Here is a 24,982-nt window from a genome sequence, read left to right on the forward strand (position 1 = left end):
TATCCAAAAGTAGATCTCAGATTTAATGAAATAGAACTATATTGTACGGCGACGTTGTGAAAAACTATTTATATCGATATAAACAAATAAAGAGTACTTTTTAAGGTCTCTATGATTGTTTGAAGTGGAATATTGCTTTCCAACAATGAAATATAGTGTTGTCATTGTTAAGTTGTATTTCGGATACATGTGCAAATATTTAACCACTAAATATTTTGAATAAAAAATCGGTCTTTGTCGCAAGTGTGTGTCGATAGCTCTGAATAGTTATGAATTGCAAATGAATTTCAAGGTTAGGCAAAATGATCTATAAAAACCCAAAAGTCTGTCACAATGGCTAAAAGGCTTTGCGGATTCGTGCTCACATACAATTTAAAGTAAAAATTTCCCTACTTTGTATTCCGCATGAGAAATTGCGAATATTAGTTGAATATTTCATTTTTTTTTTTCAATAAAACCTGCGAAATTTACATAGTATTTTATGTTATACAAAATATAAAAATTAGGATGAATTGCACATTATTAATGGTATATAAATTATATTGTTTTAAATACTGGCAATATACCACAGGCTATGCCTGGAAATGTAATAGTTGTCATTTACACTTAATTGATTTCATTTTTATTGTCATGAATATTCATAATTTTGTTATAATTACGGTAGTTGTCATCTGAAACCGTTGCCTACATTTTCAGATAACTTTCTGATGGTACAAACATATTTCTCTCAATAATTTCCAGTGGTTTGTATTTTGTTTCTCTTTTAATTGCACTGTAAATATTCTTTTTATAAATATACTCTAGGAATTAGTGTAAAAACATTAGATTTTATACACCCATCGTAAAATGTGGGCCGATTTTGACACATTTGGAAGATTTCTTGTATTCTCGAGGTGATAAACAAAAAAAGTATGACTATCAATGACTTAATTCTCGTGAAAAAATGAACGGCGAAAATTGCATCTAGATATATTCATTTGAGAGATGAAGAGTGTTTTCATGTTTCGCTGATATTTGTATATCGAATAACTTTTCTTTTTCAAAAAATATTTAAATTTACTAGAGATTTCATATTCAAGTTTCTTCTTCTTCTTTTTCTAGTGGTTGGTTCTAATCAAATGCTATGGCACCGCGGCATTGTCAGGCCTATTGTGTGTCCCAGCGACTCATTTGTTCTTACCTTTAAAGGATACTTCATAAATCCCTTCGATTGGCTTTGCCTTGACCTTGAAGTTCAGTATTTCCTGTGTTCTGTCTCAGTCTATTTGCCCAGAGCCCCTCTGACCACACCGGGAGATGTACCGTAGAAGGGCTCCGGGCCGATGAACTCTGTTTCAGATCCCTTCCTAGCAAGTTCATTCGCTTTCTCGTTAGCATTAACGCCTTTGTGTCCTGGCACCCAACACAGTCGAACTGTATTAGTGGTAGCCAGTCCAGTGAGCATTTGTAAACATCCCCACACAAGTAAAGTTTTAATTGCAGCTTGCCAGAGAATATAGGTTTGTGTTTATAAACTCTCTCTACTAAACCATTACCGCGAAATTTTCTGCTTGGGAAACCTACCCAGACTGCAGCTTGCACCCCATCCATATGCACCCGTTCTTCTGGTATTTTTGGATCTATCCGTAAACCATAAGAGGCTCCATATTTCCATGATATGAAACTTTTCCTTCCATTTGCTTTGATCTTGTATTCGAGTCTCAAATGGTTTGTGGAAGTGAAATCTTGGAACCATCTTGTCGGATATCATCCCAAGACTTGGATCCAATATGGTATGTCCATGATCCTGGAATAGGGACTACCCCTCCAATCTTTATTCTTCCTGAGTCGGTATGCTGCTAGCCACACTTCTCTTTCTGGCGCAACTGTCGGGATCGATGTCATCGCTCCCGTTATACCTAAACAGGCCAGTCTCTGGATTCTATTCAGTTTTTCCCTCGCCGTGGTCTGTTGTGTCTTTTGTCACCATACCACAGCGCCATAAATTCCACGTCTTACTACCAATGTATACATCTTTGGCTTCATCCCAGGTTCTACCAATAAGGCGACGGTATTCACACAATGTCTACTTCGTCTTACACACCACTTTTTCCAAGTGTGTGTTCCAGGTAAGATTATCATCCATTATTAATCCTAGATATTTGACCTCTTTGAAAAGCCGAATGCACCTCTTCCTAATATAGGTTCAGAGAGTCCAACCCAATTGTCAGGGTTTACTGACAGTGCTTGCACCCTTACACCAGTCATCTCTTCATTTCAGAGCCTGCTTCATGAGCTCTGAAAGGTCCAAAAATAGAACCCTGCGCAACTCCTGAAGTCTGAGCGACTTCAACAGACTGAACTCCGACACAAACTGATATGTCAATTTTCATCGTGTTTTGCGTTTTGTGAGAAATTATTTAGTCTACGCAGAAGTAGTGCGGGAAAGCGCATTTTAGATAGTGGCCGTAGAAAACATTTTGTTTACTTTTCTGCGGTCACCTCAAATATTTCGCCGTCGCGGTTTTATTAACGTTTAGCGTCGTTCTTTTGATGCATCTCAAGTCACCGTCCTCCTTTAGGCTTACATGCACACCGCTTTTACTTTCCGTGGCAATCCATTCAATACGCCAACGCGACGCAAATTGCCAGCCATCAATTCCACACTCGCAGTCCTAATTAACTTTCATTAGGGCGATTTTATGTTTCGACTGGCAAGCGACGTTCGCGATGAACACATTTCGGCGTTAATAACTCGGCTCGTCGGTGCGAAATCACTGCCTTCCCATTATTTCCACGCATATTTCGGTCTCTCGCTTGATCATAACGTACCGGCACAGCCGACTCGGAACGCAAGGAAGCCCTAAATAGAGAAGTGAGAACGAGGGGTGGATTGTTGGGTGAGTGACGCGCGCGAGAAAACCCGGAAGTTTCCTCGCTTCCGATAATGTTGGTAGTAGGGCGTACAGGGAGGGCAAACTGAATACAGATCCAAGATTTTATAGTAGCAGAATCATTAACAATAAGCATTTCCAATAATCAAAATTAGGTACTAAAACTTATTGCGTCCTTGACTTACATACTGCATCAAAAGAGATGAATAGTTGTGGTCGTAAATGGTGTAGTTCCCTTTTCTCGTTCCAATTTTTTTATAGTAAACAGAAAAACTGCTAATTCAGTTTTAGGTAGGTTTTATTTTTGTGAAAGGACAGTATGCCTGTGTTATATGTATTAGTGATTGCAAATAAACATACTGTGGCCCGTCAGTACAGTAACAATGAAACATGGACATGGTGTTAATAAATGGAAACGTTGAGTTAGCTGCACATATTTATGTACTACGATTTTCAAATAGGTATGTACCAATAACTGCAAACAGAGGCAGAGCTGTCGTTGGAGTCAGCAGTCCCAAAAAGTTTTCATCGTATTAGTGTGGTAAGTTAGTTGGTGTCAAAAAATACATATAAAATTCTCTAAAAAAAGTTTTCTTCGTATTAATACGGTGAGTCTCTAAGTATAAAAAATTCTATTTTAAAAAAATAGTTCTGCTAATCGAGTTTTCGCACCTCGATTTATTTACATTTTAAATATCCTGTATAAAAGAGTGCTTTACAAAATTATTAAATTTTCACTTAATTTTTAAATAAAATATCTTGTATACTGTTGTATTTCCCAATTACTTTCCTACGAAGAAAAATAACTAGCTAATAAAATAAGAAAATAGGTACTGTTACTGTTATTATATGTTATACTTTATAGCTGTTTTGATGACCATTTTTGAAAAATTGTAAAGCTTTTGTTTTAATGTATACCTAATACAATTTGAAATTATTATTAAAAACAACCTAAGCAGAAGATTTTAGCTTATACAGAGGTCTAAACCTAAGATTTGGATGTAACTTAAAAAAAGGAGAACTAAAATTAGCTAGCCAATATAAGAATGCTAACTCAAACCTTTCTAAATACATCGAAATATCTCTAAAAAAAAATAGGTACTTCAAAATATGTCCAACGTATTCAAAATACTTTGGACGTATAAGCAAACACCAGGAAATATTTTGAAAGACGTTAAAAATTTCGCAATACATACACCGACCACTTCGAAGTATTTCAAAATAGCTTGCTATACTTAGAGAACCTCTAAATACTTCGAAACCTCTCGAAAACTACGAAACACATCCAAACACTTCAAAATGCATTCAAACAAACAACTTCAAAGTACGGTTCCAAAAAATATTAAAAATAGACTAAGATGGCTTTGGAATACAATAAATATGTTAAAGAATACAATAAATATGTTAAAGAACCAAAATGCAAGTACATTCTTTCAAAAGTCAACAGTCAAAGATTAATTACAGGAGGCTAAAATCACAAGTTAAAGCTTGAAGGCCAACGATCGAAAGTCGAAGGTCAAAGAATGAAAGAATGGCCCGATGGCAAAAGTCAATGTCAAAGGGTCGACCGCTTGAAGTCAAAGAAATCTTTGAAGTATTTTAGATATTTCTAAATATTCTGTTTTTAGAGATTTCTGAAGTATTACGACCAATTTTAAAGGATTCATTTTGACAGTTTTTAAGATATTTCCACGAATTTATAGATGGGGTATGAGTGTTTCAAAGTTTTCGAGGTGTATCCAAAGTATTTTGAGGTATTGCAATGTTCAAGGTATATCAGTGCATTTAAAAAATCAGGAAAATTTAGAGGTATTTTGACACAATACAAGATTCTTCAAGGTATTTTGAAGTATTTGAGATATTTTAAAGTATATGTATAGGGGTTTTTAAGGTTTTTCGAAGCTTTTGATGTTTTTGAGTTATTTCGAGGTATTGCAAAGAACTTGATGGTTTAAGAAGTATTTCCAGCTTATTCGAATTATTGCCATCTTTTTCGAAGATTTTGCATATATGTTTGGAGAAATTCGTCAACAACAAGCGAAGAGAAACAATCGTGAATGCATATACTCGTATTTATACCGGGTGTTCCACCTAAGAGAGATTCTTCTGTAACTCTGTAACTGTCAAATTTATAAAAAATGGTTTTAATAAAAGTTGTCTGGAATCATGTGGGCCATGTATAGAAAATATTTTTAGCTTATACCAGTCAAAAGGCATTCAATTTTGCATTTACCCATGACAATTATGAAGTGTCCGTAGTGTGTGTAGTGGATCGTATTTATTTATCGTCGTGAATATGCAGTCAAACGCTGTCGGTGAAATTTACGGACACCCTGTATATTAGAAGGTGACGCTAATAACTGTAATTCAACTTGCAATTTACAACTGATTTACTTACTAAAATAACAATAATTGCTTTAACTTTGTAACTGTAAAAGTATTCGTTGTGTAAGCATTTGTTATAATTATAAGACAGCTCTCCTTCTGGGAAATTGATAAAAGTTTTAACCCACATCAAATGTCAAATTACATTCAGGATGAGAGTAATTTTACATAATTACTTTATAGATTTTATATACTATTATAAAAATTCCATTTCTAAATCTGCTTTTTTCTACACCTTTCACTATCTAAATTATGAACCATTGAATTTACTACTACGGCTTCTGATTTATGATTAAATTGACATTGTTCGTATAAACTAATCAAAGTATCCAAAATCTTTTTTGCGGGGTTCCTCGTCCCGACTTAATCGAGCCCCTTGCTGTCCCACATGGACCTAGACGACAAGAACAAAGGAAACCTCTCTGCGGGGAATTCCAATTAAATTACTGGCGTACGTACGGGCCCTGATTCATTCGAATTCCGCCGCCGTTTTCCCAACCGGAAATTATTTTAATTACGTTATTATTATAGTAACTGATAAACGGCGCAGTCAGCGAAGGAACACCGAATAACGGCACCATTTAACTTACACTAACGAGGCCCTTTCCTAAATATACAGGTTCAGCTAGATCAACGGTATACGTGACAATTTGCAGAATCTAAACCCATGCAAACGCAAAATAAAATTGAAAATACTCTGTAATAAATTCTTAGTAATAATACATTATTAGAATAATGCATAAGCGAAATTTAAATATTCTGTAAATTTTTCATTTAATTTACTGAAAAAATACCTTTTCTTAGAAATTTATTGATTTAAATGGAAAATTACATAGTTGGTGTAATACCAGTTATACTCCGTTATACTCCAGGTCTGTTTCGGGTTGGGTAAAACGCATATGATCGGAGATTTTTGCTTTAACGGCTGCTAAATAACATCAGAAATTATAATTTTACTATGCAAATAAAAAAAAGCTTAATTGCTATTGCAAAAAAATAGTAAAAAAAATCATTTTTTTCTTGGACTTCTCGTCGACAACTTAGCAACTATTCATTTTAGACAAAAATGGAAGAGGAAAAATAGTTTTGTAATTACATTTTGAACAAAATAGAGTTAGTTGCAATTCGAAAAATAATTATTGTTGTTGCAAAAATCGGAAAAATAATTTAAAAAATTGCAAAAAATGCTAGTTTATTTGTCAATGTTTTTCAAACATTTGAATAATACCTAGGATCTTCATACTTTTCCCAATTAAACTTCTTAGTGCATAGAATCATCACACCAAATTTCATCCAATTCGGTTCGATAGTTTTTACATAATAATTGTTTAATTTTAATTTTTTTTTAATTAAAAAAATTTCAAAATCAAATTTCTAAAAATTTAAAGTCTTTGAATACTTGAAAATTTCACCACAAAAAGAAGAGCTCTCAAGCTTTAAATTGGTTTTTGAAAAATTCAAATCGGACGATTAGGTGAGCCGTGGTGATTGTTTAAACATTTTCGCAATTGAATCTTTTAAGTTGCGAGACATCGATTTAAAATAAGAAGCTGAGATAAGTGAAATTTTTCAGGAACGTCGCAGTTTTGAACTCCAGAATTCAGATCGGAGTAGCTGTGTGTTTGCTCGCCCCACCACTGATACCTCATTGATCTCACGCGGTCTTCAATATCTTTGAATGACATTTTAAATGGGACGCCCGTGATTGCAAATTTTGAAAATTTATATCTGGAAAGTACGCGGAATGACAAACCTATTAGTTCAAAAAACAGCCCTTATACCCTTATAGTTTTGATGTAAATAAGGGTTAACTTTAACGGGCTATAACTCCGAAAATAATGGCGGATCATCAGTTTTTTTTTAAATACTCGTCTTTCCGGGTACTTTCAAACCATATTTTAAAATAAAAAAAAATTTGAAAAAAACATTAAATTATTGCAATTGTTTATAAGTGTGAAAATTGCGAAAATGTTTAAACAATCACCACGGCTCACCTAATCGTCCGACTTGAATTTTTCAAAAAGCACTTTAAAGCTTGGGAGCTCTTTTTTTTGTGGTGAAAATTTCAAGTATTCAAAGGTTTTAGATTTTTAGAAATTTGATTTCGAAAAATTTTAAATGTAAAAAAAAATTAATCAATTATTATGTAAAAACTATCGAATCGAATTGGATGAGATTTGGTGTGACGATTCTATGCACTAAGAAGTTTAATTGGGAAAAAAAAGTATGAAGATCCTAGGTATGATTCAAGTGTCTGAAAAAAGTTCGCATTTTTTGCAATTTTTTAAATCTTGTTCAAAATTTAATTACAAAACTTTTTTCCTCTTACATTTTTGTCTAAAATGAATAGTTGTCGGCGAGAAATCCAAGAAAAAATGAATGAAAAAAAAATTGAACCTCGAAAGAAATGCACTTGTTTAAAGCTGATGATCACTAACCAGTTCAGGAAAAGCTATGTATAAGCATATACTTGATCTGAACACGCCTGTGTGTCTGATTTAAATTTAGTGCCGTTCGACACACATACGGCGATGAATAATTCACTGATTAAACCCGTTCTTAGGTCGGTTTGGCAAGTAATTGAGCGAGAAGGTCGAGGCGTTCACGGGAGAGAATTTTCCAATTTTGTTCTATTGTGATAAATGTGCGTGCATATCAATTAAAGGCAATAGGAAGTGGGCAATGCCGTAGGTAATAGCTGCGAGAGTAGATTAACGTCTCAAATGGCGTATATAACCAGAGAGTTTTACAAAGTGAGAAGAAAAATAGTAAAAGAAACTTTTCAGAGAGGATCAGTTTTGTAAGGAAAAAGAATTTGTTATCTGAACTCATATTTAAAAAACATTTAAAGTAATTCTCTGACGTTACGTGAAGTCAAGAAAGAAATACAAAAGTAGCTAGACCCTATTTTATTTAAGTTTTTTTTATAAACATTTACAGAAAGAAATGACTCCTTTTAGAAAATATAAGTCACCTGCTTCATGTTTTAACGATGATTTTAAGTCTCTCAAAAATCAGCAAACTCATTTTAAATATTTAATGGATCCAACTAAAAATAGCAATGGTATAAATAATTACAAAGAAAAATTAAAATAGAAAAAAGGGAAGCTTAGGATTTGCCTTGAATTTTGCTCCTACTGAATTAAACGATTATTTCAGCAAAATTGCAGATTACTATTATAAAATCTCTTCCTGATATTCATCATAACGACCTTTTATATTACAAACAGTTTTCTACATCCCGTTGTTAATTTTTTTCGATGCTGTTCTTGAATAAAATATTTTACATGCAGTCAAATCATTAAAAAGCTCAACATGCACTGATATTCATAAACTTTGTAGTAAAATTTATAAAGAAACTAATAATATAAATATAAAATCTTGTAGGGAATTTAAAGCACTTTAAGTTCTGTGTTTAGATTTGTAAGCTAAAAGGGTTCAGGAAAGGCAGTCCTGGAGCTTAGTATTGAGCTTCTAACGGTCATAACTCAGTCAAATTTTGCCCAGCAAAATTTTAAAAAAGCAAATTGTTCAGTAAGAGAAACCTACAATTTTTTATTCTATCATTTTTTTCATATCTTTGTTAGTTTTTAAAATATTTTGAAAAAATGCGATTTTTTTAAAAAATAAAAAATTTTATTCAAAAGTAAATGAATTTTTTTTTAAATTTAGGCTTCTAAAATTGTTCAAATTTCCAGAATCCACTGTTAATACATAAATAAAGTTAATTGCAGAAGGAATACGTTTAATTTTTTTCCGTCGTCATTAATTTTAATACCGATTTTTCTCAAAAAACAAGGCAATCATTTTATTTTCATTGTAACTTCATTAGTTTTCATGCTAACGACTTCTAACACCTCTCAATTGAAAGGTCTTTTCAAGAACATTAATAGGTGTTATATAAGTTTTTCTCGAAAAACCTTTAATTTTTCCGCTACTGGACGTTGAACGTTTCGATTATAGCTATCTTCGAAATAGACTTCAAATTCTGGGAGTCATAACTCGGGTTCTATACCATCTACAAAAATAAAAAAAAGCAATTTCTTTGCTTATGTCATTTTTTTGATAAAACTTGTAGTTTTTGAGATATTCACGAAAAATGGCTCAAAAACATGCATTTTTTGGGATAAAAACGAACATGTTTAGGCGCAAATAACTCAAAAAGTATTGACTGCACAATTCCCACCTTCCAGAAGGGGTGGCATCCACCTCTAGGATAAAAGCACACACCGGCACTATATAACTTTTGTTTCTTGGGCTATTCCCTAGCTACAGTTCAAATTTCACGTCAATCCATTCCATCTGAAAAAATTGGTAGCCAAAATGCTTCAGTGAACTATGATTGATAAAAGTCCAATAAAAGGAACAGAAGAAAACTTGTATCTACTTAGTTTTTGATTCTAGTCAGTTCAACTATGAATAATACCATTTACAAGGACCCTACTTATCCATACTGACCCTTACAATTACCTAATAATTTGTACAAAGACACAGTCGCCCTTGCTACTGTAAAATATGACCATCCAGTTGGCGATCACCACGTAGGGGTCGCAGTAAAGCCGCCCAATAAAATGCGGAAGTAAGGGCCACCCAGGCGTTCCCCTAACGCCAATTAGTCGAGTTCTATAAGCGTCTCGACGGTTGTAGCAAAAAGGTTCATTGGGGCCTTTTCGCCCCGCAACCACCCTCGCAAAGTATCACCGAATTTGCCCGCGGTCGTACAGTGACGTTCGGTGGGTCGGGTTGGAGGAAAATCTAAAGAAATTAATGGGGGTCATCTACATTCATCACATAAAAATTGTGAAAATAGAATAATGTAAGAAGGATTAGATTAAATTAGATTAGAACATAAAGTATATTTGTTACGATGTCAGTTGGAACCTGTAAATCTTAAAGCACAGGACCGTATGCACTTCTCCTGAAATTTCTTCTTATGCTTTGACCATGATGTGTCTCGTAATTTATACTCGAATAGCAATTCGGCGGGTCCGGTATTGGTAAACTAGTCCGCCTGATGTACAATTGACGGCAGCGCACTGGTCATCAAAGCAAACCTGTATTGGTCCACTAGGTCGTAAATAATTTTTCATAAAAAACTTGACAATCGTATGGTAATTATATGGTATTATAGCTCGGAATATATTGTACCAAAAGCTGTACGATGAGTCAAAGGCACATCTGATTATAGGAATACCAAATGACCGCTGAGCTCCAAGGTTCAGCTTTCAAAGAACTATGAGAAGAGATCTGCCATTAAAGAAACCAATCCAATCTAGTATATGGACGAATCGAAGACATGGACAAGAGTCGCAGCTGGAAACGAGCTGTTATTTACTCCGACAGTCAGGCAGCACTAAACGCTGTCAATTTATACCAGACCAAACTCAGGCTGCAGCTATTTGCATGCTTTAGTAATAGTAGGAAGTCAGAACGACGTGGCCATAGCTTGGATACCATGGTATGAGGCATATCGAGACATCGAGGAGGGTGATGAGTTGCCAGAGCAGGCTCATTTATAGTAAGAATAGTTTTTCAGCACTGCTAGATATGTTATTATGGGCTAGTTGAAGAATTCTAAGATCGTAGAAGTCTTCATTAGACCTACAATTCGTTGCGATGTTTGATGGTGGATCTACAATCAATTCCTTGCGATGTAGTAATTCCACGCCTCTACGCCATCATTGACAATGTATTTTTTTACACAATCGCGACGTTGCTTGTGACTCTTCAATTTAAAAACGATACATTGCAACTTGGAATCAGAATAGACAAACTGTTAAACAATTAGAATTTTCGTCGCATCTTATTCGAGAAAACTGGTACGTCCCACTAGAAAAAGCCTTTTCTAAAACAACCCAGTCCGACGCTGTCCTCATCCTGCGCAATCTGAACCGGGAATTTATCGAAAGGACCCAAGATCGGCGGCCAAAACCGCGTCCGTGTCTCTGATTAATTATTATGGGTCCATGGTAACCTGCTGGAGTCGCTGATGCCGCAGCGGATTCATAGTTCTGGTCTGAAAGGGGCATGTTGGGAATCTTCGAGTGGTATGCCGGAACAGTTGGGCGTAGAGCAGAGGACCCGTTCGCATTTATAAACTACTAGGATGAATAATGTAAGTGGAATCCGACAGCTGCGGCATTGATTTTTTACTCGCGTTTACCCCGTCCGTCGACGTGGATTCCGAAATTAGCGCAACAATCTCGTTTTGTATGCAAATCATGTTTGCCAATGCCTAGAACGAACTTAGCAAGCCGAAATTAATTTTATTATATTTTACGAAAGTCGACACTGTTAAAACTAATTACAGGGCTAGGCGAATGAAAAATACACATACGCTCTACAATTTACAAAGACGGAACTAATTTAAAATTATTTTTTATACTAGGTACTAACAGATGAATTAAAAATATCTAGCTGGCTACTTACTGAGTTATAACTACTGCATCATTGATTAACAGGAATAGACAAATAGAAGGTAATGGAAGAACGGAATGTAATCCAGTAAAGTTGTGCTCGGCTTATAGGGGTCGCAAAAAAAATTCCAATCAGGGTTGCTTGGGGACTACCTCCAGAGTATCCAACCAAAAGATCACACTCGAACTCCTTGTACTATGGAGTGGTTTCCTAAACATATTTTTCCAGCAAAATGACCTTCATAAAAGTTGTAGAGGATCAAATTCTGAACAACTTTTCCTTGTAAATTTTTTTGTATCTCTAATACTTAACGAGTTCCTGCACATTATATGAAAATAATTGCGCACGCTGCAGTGGTGGTCTTGTAAACATGTTTTTGCAGAACCAAAAAAGAGCCAGCTCCAGCAGAGCTCCAAAACCTTATTTCATGCCAATGCGGTATAACCTGTAGAGCAGCTTGCGGTTACCGAAAAGTAGGTTTACGGTGCCCCGTAATGTGCAAACACTGAGTTGTCGAGACTTGCGATACCGCACAACCATTGCCGTTATCTGAACTTGGAAATGACAACAATGATGACGATATTGATGATGAACATTAATTACATCACGCACGCAGGATGATAGTTCAAACATCGATCCGGACGACGTTGAGGAAGAGATGAATTCATCTGAGCCTTCCATAAAAAGAGAACTGAGTTGATGATTTTCATGCAGATCGTGAATCAGGCCTAAATAAATGCGATGTAACTTATTAAGTAGTCAAGATAATAAAAAATTTTATAAAGGAAGAGAGCATTTACTCCTCCCCAACTTTTATTAGTTATTAAAAAAAATGTTTACAAGACCAGTCCTTGGTAAACGAATTGTTTGTCATATAATGCACAGTAACTCATTAAGTATTAGAGATACAAACAAATTTTATGAGGAGACCTACAACTTTTATTGATGTTATGTTGCTCTAAAAAATGTTTAGGAATCCAACCCCCATAGAGCAAGTCGTACCAGGAGTTCGAGTGTGATCTTTTGATTGGATACTCAGGAGACAGTCCTAAAGCAACCCTGAAAAAATCATCCTGTTAGGATTTTTGTTTTTATAAAATGAAATCTTTATGGGATTAATGTTATTCTAGGAATATGATGCCAAACTCTTGTAAAATAACTGGGGTATCAATTTCTATCTCAAATATTAAAATTATGTCCTTCAAGGAGAAATTCATTCGGTGTCAATTTCAAGATAAACATAACCAGCTTTAAAAGATAAGAGATTAACGCAGTAGGTCACGGATTGAATTTCATTATACAATTGTAGATTATCTGCGTAAAGCAAATATACAACAACAATAACGATCACTATATCATTTATGAATATATTAAATAGTAGAGGTCCTAAGTTGCATCCTTGAGGCAACCCAGAGGAGGCAACGTATTCATTTGATCTAAAGCCATTGAACACAACATACTGCACTTCTGCCGGACAGACAACAGTTATACAGATTAAATAGTGGTACTGACAGGCCACATCCAACTAATTTCTTTAACAGCATTCCATGACCAAGTCGATCAAACGCCTTAGATAAAGTCCGTATAATTTACGTCTACCTGAAATTGATTGTCCAATATTTCAGAAGTAAAATGAGTAACAGTTACAAAACTGGTAGTGGTCTAATTGAATAAACCTTGCGCCAAAAGAATTAGTCAAGGGTTATTTTATGAAACTATGTCGTTCTCCATTTAGGATGGTCGTTCTGCTTAGAGATTTGACCACGCTTTGGTCGATCAGTCTAGTAACTCGCGATAATCCTAGTTTGATACAAAGGCTTTCAACTGAGCTGTTTTCTACTGAAATATTTTGAACACTTTCTGCACTTTGGCCAGTTTTTTCACTATTTTTGTGTCAATTTCTGTCTTTATGCCTTTTCGGGTCTTTGTTACAGACACAGAAAGTCCCGAGAGGATTGGACGCTAGAACACATTCTTTAACAATGTCCTGAATTTAAAAAGAGTTCATTTTTGCAAATATATTGGTATATAACAAGTGGGGTATAGAAGTCCCAACTACACATTGCGGCTCACGCTGAAATTTGATCAACGAATCCGGAAAAAACTGCTTTTGGTATTTCGGACCTGTAATGTGAAAGTCTCAGAAGGCATTGGGACTTATTTTCCTCTAAATAAGCAAGATATTGAAAGGCAATACGTTTGAATTCGGGTAGTGTACTCACATCGGTCAGAGACTTCCCCTCTGGTTACTGAACTGCAAAATCCCAGAGTCGACGTACGATCATACTATGGGGTGGCTCCGCGAATTCTCTGTTCGGTTTGGATCGCCGGATACGGGCGACTATTACTCCCTTGAGGGCCTTGAACTCGCTGTCGCGTCCCAACTCTGTAGCATTCCTGGCGTTTTTGTGGAATAATTTGAAACTGGGGTGAAATTTATAGCGAGAGTTATAGGCGATTGCTCTGTCAAAAGCATGGGCAGTGTTTGTGATTGGATTCGAAACAGGTAAAAATATCGATTTCCACTCAGCTTCACATAGATGACTGATACAAAGCCCAAGAGCCTATGATATTGCGCATTTCCGCGACTATGTTATGGCGTCATGTGGAGATCGTTATAACTTGGCTTCCGTGTCGTGTGTCTTCCATAGTAGTGTAAATTTAATTATATTGTGTATTTATATCATGTGCTTGAGACTGATCTGTATAAAATTTTAGATTGCTGTGGTGATTACTGTTATTAGACACGTAACCGTAAACTATTAGTAAAAGCTGCATTAATGAACTACTTAAATCACTCTCCATGTGACGTCATGCGCCAACGAACCAATTTTAGTTCACGGAAATATCAACATCGTACTCTTTGCATAGAACTATTAACGAAATAACGATATAACACATTAGGACACATGTTTATCTTTCTTTAATACTTTAGTTTACTTAGGAAACACCCATATCGATGTCAATAATGGTACAGAGTGTCCTTTAAAAGGGCCATAACAAAACTGATGGAAAAGGTAAGTGTAATCTGAAATTCAGCGCCCTTCAGGGCGTACTGAAGTTTGGGATTCCAACTTTTTGATTCAATTTTACGAAAGAAATAAAAAGTATCTTACCCGAAGGGTTCTTCTGGGGAAGTTTTTACGAACACTGTTTGCAAAGGTAAATAGGATGTGGCTATAAAAAAGGAGAGTTTCCGGTCCGACATTATTTTTCAATTTGATCGGTGCGGCGAATAGTTTTTCCCCGAAACTGAATTCAATTTATCTGCAGCGAATCTGTTATATTAAAAGTATTTAAAATAGCTCATATTTTAGATTTAAAAAAGTATAAACAGCTTTACCAGAGGCGCACGTATTGACAATGCAATAATAAGATAAAAAATATTATACACCACTTTAGTGGCATAATTCTGTATACAATTAAATAAACTCATATACGGGGGTTATATGCCCAGACCGGCATTGAATTACACTCGCAACACCTAGTGCAACAGCTAGGATCGCTCGTCAGTCCACCAGTCAGTCCACCAGGCACAGACCGGTTTCGGACTTATTAGTCCTCATCAGTGTGTCATAGGTGAGACAACAGACAAACGATCAAGCTAATTGCTAATCAACTAATGACGATCTTACTACCTGTATCTGCAATTTTATAAGGCCCTTTTTCTGTTGTTCAATACACTGCGAGGAGCTGGATAGGTAATCGACATTAAACTTTTTTTTGAGCTTTCCCAGCTTCGCTTTGTTTACGAATGGGACTGTGAGATTGTTGATAAATTATACCCGATTATACGTACCTTTGGGCACACGGTTTTGTCAGTTGTATGTTGACCGCAAAGGCGTAACATAGGGGATGCAGAATTCCCCATTATTATTTATAAAATGCCTAGTAGTTGTCTAAAAGATTGGGATAATAGTACAATAGTAAATAGGAGACCCAACAGACGATTTTGTTGATATTTTACGTCTTTCTACCTCGGGTGTCGATTGCGGTTAATTCCAAGAAAGTGACGCAGAGGTCTTCTTGGAATTCTATCGGAACAAATATCCTACGGCCTGTTTGTTATGTAAATAACTGAAGTCAAGTAATCATTGCCAAAAGTATTTTGTTTGGGCTGACTGAGACTTAAAATGAAAGTAGACAACTAAATCTAATCCATAATCTAATGGCGTTGTGCGTCGTGACGCCAATATTTTTTTTCTCAGAAGTATACTATTTTTATTACACATATTGAAGGAGTTCCTCATTTCAAGCATTTTTTCCAAATAACCTTTTCTTGTTTCTTGAATCTATCAAAAGTTACAGGTCACTTTTTATATAACTGGAATTTTTCGGTCACCATATCAATCTTTAATTTTATAAGATATATAAGATAGCAAGACAGCTTGTCGAGATATATGCCATTTTAATATACACAACACAAAAAATATCCCACAGAAGTGATAAGTACAAAAGTACAGGTTTAATCTTGACATTTATTGACTTTTGAAATTCCTTGCATGAAGTTGTATTATAAATTTAAATTAGTCCCTTTTTGTACTTACGTGTCTCATGAAATAATTGAAAATATTGGTTACATTATCATTTGTTGTAGTAGTTTCGGAAGTTTGACTGTGATCTAAAAATTCTGTAGTGTGTTTATTAAAATGTCTCTGTTTTTTTTGCGCTCCAGGTAGTTTCTGCCGATTTGATTTGACGAATGCCTATACAGGGTATAAGAAGTTTGACAGCCATTACTTCAGCATGAGATAGAGTAATCATAAATGAACAAAAAAAAGTATTATAGGGCGTAAGATTAACAGTTTTTAAAATACAGCGAGTATTAATATTGGGGAGTTTCATCACAACGTGACAACAGCGCTTAACCTAACGCTATACAGCTGATGCATACCACGTGTGCGCGCGGCAGACTTGTCCTACGGAAGAAATGTAAACAACTATTATTGTGAAACATTTAGTAAATTTCAAGACAATTGTTCTCCAGTTTTTAAATATTTAAATAAAATAAAATGTACCGATTTTGTAGTACGAAGATAGTGTTGCGCTTAAATTTTAGTTCGAATTTTTGTAAATCAAATTATGAATTTGAAAAATTTGTAATTAAAGTACATAAAGATTCATGTCATCCAAATAATCATACATACGAATTAAAAATAATTTAGGTACTTACCAAAAAGCAAAATTCATTAATTTTTAAACGCATAAGTACAAAACAAACTACAACATGTGCTCAAAATGTCCACCACCATTTTCGATGCACGCACGACACCTTCGAATCCAATTTTCCCGCACTCGCTGGAAAACACCTCAAGAAAAGGAAATAGTGGTACGCAAAAAAACACTTAGACACGGTCCAATTCCAGATGCCAACTAAATTGCGTATTGCTGGACAGCTTAGTACCTCGTGTTATCCGCCGCGCCGTTGTCACATTGCTTGATATGAATTTTATCAAATTTTAGATTTATAATAACACTAATTATTTTTTGGAATTAAGCATAAAGAAGTACAGAAAAGTCATAAACATTGTATTTTATAGTATTCTATGCACACAGTTAATTCCTTAATTAATCAAACTTTTGTACATCAAGTTTTTTCTCAGAAACGGTTAACTTTAGGACCCATGGAAATCGTGGAAAAACAGACGTTCATATCATGCTGCAGCTGTCGAAGAACAAATTTTAAATATTGGGAAATAAAATTATTGGATAAGTACAAAGCAAATCGTTAGACAAGTGACTGGATTGTCTACGATGTATCTCTTCCTTTTCAACAAAATGTTCGAGATTACCTTAATAGTGTTTAAGGAGTAAGGTGGATTGGACTAAAAGAAGTGGTAGTTTGGCCACCACGGCCTCCCGACTTAAACTCTCTCGACTTTTTTAAATGGGAACATTTAAAATATGAAGTTTCAATGGAAACGTTCTCTGAATTATAAACATAAATGACCAAACTACCTCGACAAAAATTATTTGCATTCTTATGATTAAAAATAATCTTTATCTCGATAACTCCACTTAAGTACAATATTTGTCAGATAAAACAAATTTCGTCTGAAACTCGACTCCTATTTAACATATTTCAACTTCATCACATACCCCAGAGTTTTGGGTCGAGCCACGCCACTGCTTCCTGTGGAATTCGCCGAGTCGAAGCCGTGATTTATTCGGTCGAATTAACATAACTATTTGTTTAATTTCCGACAAATACTTCAACGACGGAACAATACGGCAACGTTTTTTGTCACCGCGGTAGGAAACGATAAATCAGCCCGGCTCTCATTTCGGAACTGGAAGAACAAAGAGCCGGTATTTTATATAAATATGGATGAGGGCGTGCGGCGTACGTACGCAACGTGTCAGCCGGAAAATTCGAGTCAAATGGATCTGAGAAATGAGAGTAATTAATAGCAACGTACACGTTTAAAACATATTAAATTTATTCCTTTTTTTCAAAATTATATTCCGTATAGGAAATACTCAAGTGTAGCTTTTTTATTCGAAGAGGGTATCTTGTTAAATAATCCAAAAAAAAATCAGGAATGAAAAGAATGCAAATAATTAATGGAATTTTAGTTTATAATAAAAACTTATTTCGAAAGTTGTACCGTTTCCAAGATACAGGGTGTTTTTTTATTAATATCTCAGAGAGTAATAGTTATTTACACCACAAAGGAGGTAAGTATTATTTACCAGTCGAGGACGATTTTGCGCCCGAGCGGAGCGAGGGCTGGCAATAGAGTCCGAGACTGGTAAATTATACTTAACTGTTGCGTGGTGTATAACATTTTCTCTGCTCCCACAGTTCTTTATGGTTCATGAAATAAAGATTAGGTTTTATTTCGTGACATTTCTTAATCAATTAATTTTGACATTGTTCGAAATCTTGCAAAGTCGCCTTGGTTGCTTGGATTTTTTCGTTTCTAAGGTGTTTATAAACAAAGCTACATAAAAGATGCAATTTTGCTGGTTTTGAATTATTATTTCTAAATGAGTGGTTTTCAAATAGAAAGTCCAGCAAATGCTGCCTGCGAATTCTTATTGCCCGAGAAGTCGAAAGTGTGCTACGTACGAGCATATAGAAATTTCAAAGGATGGTGCCAGAACAAAAATACTGTTTGTGTTTATGAAATATCACTGCTAGCATATTTCATGGAGAAGTCAAGAACTTTAAAGTCACCGGCGAGTTTGTGAAATGAATGCTCAATGATTAAGTCAACTATTTTCATAGAGGAGAACGTGGCTATCTCAAAATACCCCAAGCTGAGAGCATTTTTGAAACGTAAGAATGACGGCTATACACCTAAAAAGTCAAACGTTTTTACAAGAGAACAAGTCAACTATTTTCTCGTTCAGGCCCCGATGATACATATTTGCTAATGAAGGTAATGACGGTCTTAGGCAGGTAGATGTTACAACCAAGCAGTCGGCAAGAATACCCTTTCCATGATTAATAATAAGATTGCACAGTTTTTGAAACGAGAACATCCTGAAACATATACAGGCCATTTATTCCGAAGAACATGGGCAACGTTATTGGCTAATACAGGAGTTAATGTATTCGCAATCAAGAGACATGGTGGGTGGAAATCAGCCACAATTGCAGAAAGTTATGTTGCTGACAGTTTACGTAACAAAAATGAAATAGCCAACGGATTCTTTACAATGACACTTCAACTTCAGGCTCTAGCAGTACGTTGTATCATACTGCATCATACTGCATCATACTGCATCATACCCTTAAAAACAATGTATTAATTAATAGTCTATTTACTATAGTGGGAACAGATAAAAACTATTTGGTTTCAAATCTCGTGATAAAGTCAGTACAACCTGCACTCTCGGACACCTTTTATAAAAAATATATGTTACGCCACTGGTTAACGTTTAAACTAATGTGATACATCTTTTTTTTAGTACATTTTCCTGCAAGCTTAGAGTTGAATAATACTATAAGTATACATTTTTTACATCTCGACCTTTTGCCTTTTGGCAGAGGCGTCTGTCACGTGTTTGTCCCTCAAAAATATGATACAAACAACAAACCGTCACCCTGTTTACATTCCCTCCCAGAGAAATAAAAAAGTAATTCCGGAAAACTTTATATAAAAACGGCCCCAGGGCCATTAAGTTATAAATAACGGGCTTGTTCCTTTCGTTCCCCCTAATTGAAACGGTCACTCGAAATGGGCAAATGGGTTTATTCCTACCATATAAAAAAACGCGTTATTAACCTGCCTACGTGCCTCGGGCCGCAGGAACCCCCCAAAAATTGTTGAGGGAATTACAACTTAATTTTTACGGCTCGGTGTTTCGGTGGTATAAATCCGCGATCTCTCCATTATCGGCCGATTCCTCCACTCAGCGTTTTCGACCCTCGGCCATTGTTAACAAACGTATATCTTTGTCAAGGCCGACTATGTCGAGTTACATGTATGTATAACGGTCTATAGTCTCTCTCATGTTGACCGGGTTCTTCTTTTGCATTATGATGACGTAAATATGACAATAGATCAATTTTATGCTACCATTCAATTCTTGTTATTTGTGTGCCTACTGGTTAAAAATGTAAAAGCAAATGGTACACTACTTAAATGAAATAAAATATTAAAAGATAAACTTTATACGAAATCTAATGGGGGCAAGTCGGGTGCCCGTGCAGGCCAAGGTATTGGTCCACAGCGTCTGATCCAACGTAAACGTAAAAAAAGAAGGGCCCGATTTTTCGATCATATAAAATCCTAGAAAACACGTTAATTTCTTTAATTAAGGTTTATTTAATATAGTTAGACAAGCAGAGAAATAACACCACATCAGTTGAGGAAAGTTATTAGAAATAAGAGGAGACGAATTGAAAAGTGCAAACTAAATGATGGTGGACTAATAGAAAATATTCGGTTAATAAAATTATGAAAAAATATCTTGAAAATATTTTCCACTGTTTACAGGATACTTTGCAATACGTTTGCACCTATCTTGTGAACACCCTGTAAAAGCTATAATAATGAAGCTTTATATTTAGGGTTTTGAGGTGTGGTAAAATTAAAAATGCTATCCATTTCTTTCTTAAATGTTTTTCAATTTTTGAGGGTCTTTTCTTAATGATAGTAGGCCGTAGAAAAGATCACGTCAAAAAATATAATATCCAAAAGGCCTTTTTGAGTACTACCACATAAAAAAAAGAATTTTTTTCTAACCTCTTCCCGAGTGACATCTTTGGAGTGTCACAGTCCATAACTGCAACAGTAGCAGTATCGTTATCATTGTATTCCTTTTTTTTTATCTTTTTAATATTCTTTACATATCAGTCGTATCGAATTTTATAATTAGCTTGTGACCGAGTTAGTTATACGGATATTTTCATTAAAAATTTATGGATATGCAATATTACCGAATCCATAACATTTCACAAAATAATTAGTTGCTCCAAGGTTAGCATTATTAATAAAAATTATTTGATGGGCTGTTAATAAAAATAAATATTGTTATAAATTCTTGTGAGATGGTAATTTTCTTACCTGTATTCCGCTTCGCTTCTTCTTCTTTGGAACCTATTTTTTTTTTTATTGTCTGGGCGCCAGTTTACATGAGCATATAGTTTGTAATTTAATTCAAATTTTGTTTGTTATGTTTATAGAGAAAGTCTCTGTTTGAGAAAAAAATGTAATTGAAGATTCAAGCAAATTTTAATTTAATATGAGTAGTCTTAACTCAGGGTAAGGTTCTGAGAAGATTAGTATTTTGATTTTAAAATATTATATTGATTAATGAATTCAGATACTTAATCTTGAGAAGGAAAATACAAAAAAATTATATTTGAATTTTAACTTAACACAGTTATTCTATTTCATTTAATTATTCGGATTCACTATATTTCAAATTAAAATAAAAATTATGTGATTTTTTTTTATACTAAATTTAACACAAGGGGTTTATACCTCTTTACCACTGTCTAATACACTAATTTATTTTCTTCTTAGTCCTTTATCTTCTCTATTTCTTTCCTGTACCTGTTAGCACAACTTTTGTTCCTGACTTGTCATCTATCCTCCTTACAACTCCTTGTTGTTTGTCTCCTTGCTGATAGTTCTATATTACTATTCCCTGTCGATGACCTGGATTAGATCTGTGAGGACTCGATACTGGGTAATACTCTATAACAGTTAACCTTGTTTTGTTATTGGACTTACTTAAGTTTCTATTGTCCGTAATCTTCAATTAATTTATTTTTTGAGACTGTTTTCTTCTAAGCCTTCTTATAAATGGTTTTCCTTGAATACATTGGCAATCAAATTATCTTTCTTTTAAATTAAAAATTTTATTTTCAAAACTTTAGCTGTCTTTCTTTTCTTAGTTACCTCACTCTTTTTCTTTTCATGTCCCACTATTTTTTTTAAATCACTTTCTAGTTCTAGTAATCCAAATTTTTATTACTAACCACATTTTCAATTTCGAATATACTTTATTACATATTTCTTTAAATTTTGTTTGTAATTGATTTTCGACGAACATTTTTAATTGATCATATACTAATTTTTCTTTATTTTATCTCTTCTTTCTCAATTTCAACCATCTACTGTACTCCTATTGGTCACACTCATTCAACTTATAATTTATTTCTTTAAAATCAATTTTACCAGTTTTATTTTCCCAAATTTGCCTTTCTCTATGATATATTAAAGTTTTTAACGAAAACAAAAATTAAAGACACTTTGCTTAAGGAAAATTTTACATTTTGAAATTTTTTGGATGCGCTGTGTCTTATCATATATTTGATTGCTGCCCATGGCTTCCAAAGGTAAGCAAAACTTTTTATCGAGAATAACTTTTTCTCTAAAAAATCAACAAAAAAAGCTTACAATAGCGCGGAACCCCAACCGGGGACACACTGTATACGAATACTGAGACGGAAATTAAGCAATAATTAGGTTGCCACTGCGCATCCTGCCTTCAGGGCTCAAATAAATTGGGTTTACCTGTGCCGTGATTTGTGCACGAAAGTAGAGGCTTTTGGCTTCATCTTGACAGATACACTCTGTAGTCTGTACTTTACATCCTTTTCTTTTTCTGGTCTACAAGAAAATCGAAGATATGGTATCATAAACCTTATATATAAACGTCCGTTGAGAGATGACTTTCTCGATTTTATGTCGTGTCTAGTAGAGATATTCTTCAAACCCAGCTTCTTAAGCACAGCCATGCGGCAAAGCTCTGTCGAGGATTCGCGAGTCGTTTGTACTGTTTGTAGTACTTTAAAGTTTATACTCGATGCAGAGGACGTACGTGTGTGTATGTGTGTGTACGACTCGCGTCAAATCCTATCAAAGCGATCAAGTTCCTTGCCGACAAGGCGGTAGATCCCGGGGATATGTGTTTTGGGGGCGAGCGAAGTTCGCCGGGATGTCACATCGCTTTGAAGGCATATTTGCGGAAAGTAACCGGGCAAACCGAAACCTGGCGGGGCGGGGAGCCGCGGCGCTGTTTGCTCTGGATAAAGTTTCCGGTGTAGGAGAGTCCTGCGACTTGGGAAGGCCCGCGGGCTACGAAGAGGCTAGGAAAGTAAATTTCGGGGGGCAATTTACAGCGGGGGTTGGTTCGAATTTTATGTACAGGCTACTTACAAACGTGTTCCAAGCTGTTGTACACTTCAAAAGCTAAAAACTAAGAGAATGTTAAGAATTTCAAATTATGCGCCTGTTCTTAAATAAGAGGTTTAATCAAAAAGTAACGGGAATTTTCAAATTGCGCCTGTTGTATCTTGTCCATCGGGTTGATTCTTTTTTCGTAAGTAGTTAACAAAGAGATGCAATAAGGAGAAAACGACCCGAACTTTGGAAAGACAACTCGTGGATTCTGTACCATAACAACGCACCCGCGCATAGCGCTTTGCTTATTCAACAGTTCTTGGCGAAATACAATACCGTTGTGATGCCGTAACCACCCTATTCTCCGGATATGACCCTTGTGACTTGTTCCTATTTCCCAAACTCAAAAAGATACTTAAAAAACGTTTTTCAACAATAGATGATATAATGGCAAAAACGCAAGACGATACCTAAAGAGGCATAATATCACAGAGGGACTACATTCAAGGAGATGAGATAAAAATTGAAGATTAAATAAATACTTTCTCAAATGAAACATAAGAATTCGTCATGTTGATTTCAGAAAAGTTCAATTATATTTCAAAGAGCATCAAATGTATTTCAGACAGTTGTATTCATGTGTCCTACAATTATTATCAAATCTGTGATGTGTATGAGCCATAATAATGGAATAATAATATTCATTTCAATGTTTGTTCATTTCATATTTAATTTTTAAAACCTAATTTGGCCTGATTTTTTCTGAAATATGACAATCTGAGATAGAAATTGTTGTTTCAAGTATAAATTACAAACTCTTAATTAAAAACTGACTCTTCTGAAATTAAACAGAAACTTACTGGAATCAAACGCACAATAAAATATAAAATGATTATGACATGCATTTACTTTGCACCACAAACATTTATCAACAAAGTGAATAAAGTTCACAGTTACTGTAAGTTACTTTTGCAGAAAAACTTCTAATTGAAAAAGTTAAATTGTTACGGTATTTTTGACGGTATCTCCAACTATGGTTACCATTAAAAAATATATTCATATGGACCAATTTTATTTTAATTCTAACCAATTTCCTGATACTAAAATCTCTGATCTGCCAGTTGAGCTAGAGAAAATGTCATCAGTATTATTCTATCTTGAACAGAAAGATTGACTTATGTTTCTGGTGTTAATGAAGGACTAGGCGAAATAATTCGCTTTATTTTTATTACAGTTCGTTAATGTTGAAAGTTAATGTCAGTTTCGTGCGTATTAACATCAGATCTGTGTTTACGATTTAACACGCAACTGCCAGCAAGGAACTGACGATTTTAGATTTAAGTCGAAATAAATACATCAAAAAATCCATTCATGAGTTTTAAAATTACCATGAGTATTATTAGAGTGAGATTTTTATTTACTTACGAACAGAATGGAAGCTTTATGCAAACAAATGGTTCATCTAGTGGCGGTTAGTGGTCGGTTTATATAAGAAGGCAAAATGTAGATCACAATTAATAATTATACAGGGTGTACAAAGTTTGATAGCCATTACTTCAGCAGGAGATAAAGTAATCATAAATGAACAAAACGGGTGTATATTGCAGGGGTGTAAGATTAACAGTTTTGAAAATACAGTGAGTATTAATATTGGGGAGTTTCATCACAACGTGACAACAGCCCTTAACCTGCTGATGCACACCGCGTATACACGCGGCAAAC

The 24,982-nt window shown here is 34.9% G+C and overlaps 1 protein-coding gene across 1 annotated transcript in view; it reads right to left on the reverse strand.

Annotated features, from left to right (window-relative positions):
• Positions 1–22,875, reverse strand: part of LOC108915806 (putative polypeptide N-acetylgalactosaminyltransferase 9) — a 125,800-nt gene extending 102,925 nt beyond the window's left edge. Inside the window, 1 exon segment of the mRNA XM_023455811.1 lies at positions 22,652–22,875. Within this exon segment, the coding sequence (XP_023311579.1) occupies positions 22,652–22,875 (224 nt within the window).
• Between the last annotated feature and the right edge of the window lie 2,107 nt (positions 22,876–24,982).

The sequence above is a fragment of the Anoplophora glabripennis genome, unplaced genomic scaffold, assembly GCF_000390285.2.
Source record: "Anoplophora glabripennis isolate ALB-LARVAE unplaced genomic scaffold, Agla_2.0 scaffold950, whole genome shotgun sequence".
NCBI lineage: Eukaryota > Metazoa > Arthropoda > Insecta > Coleoptera > Cerambycidae > Anoplophora > Anoplophora glabripennis.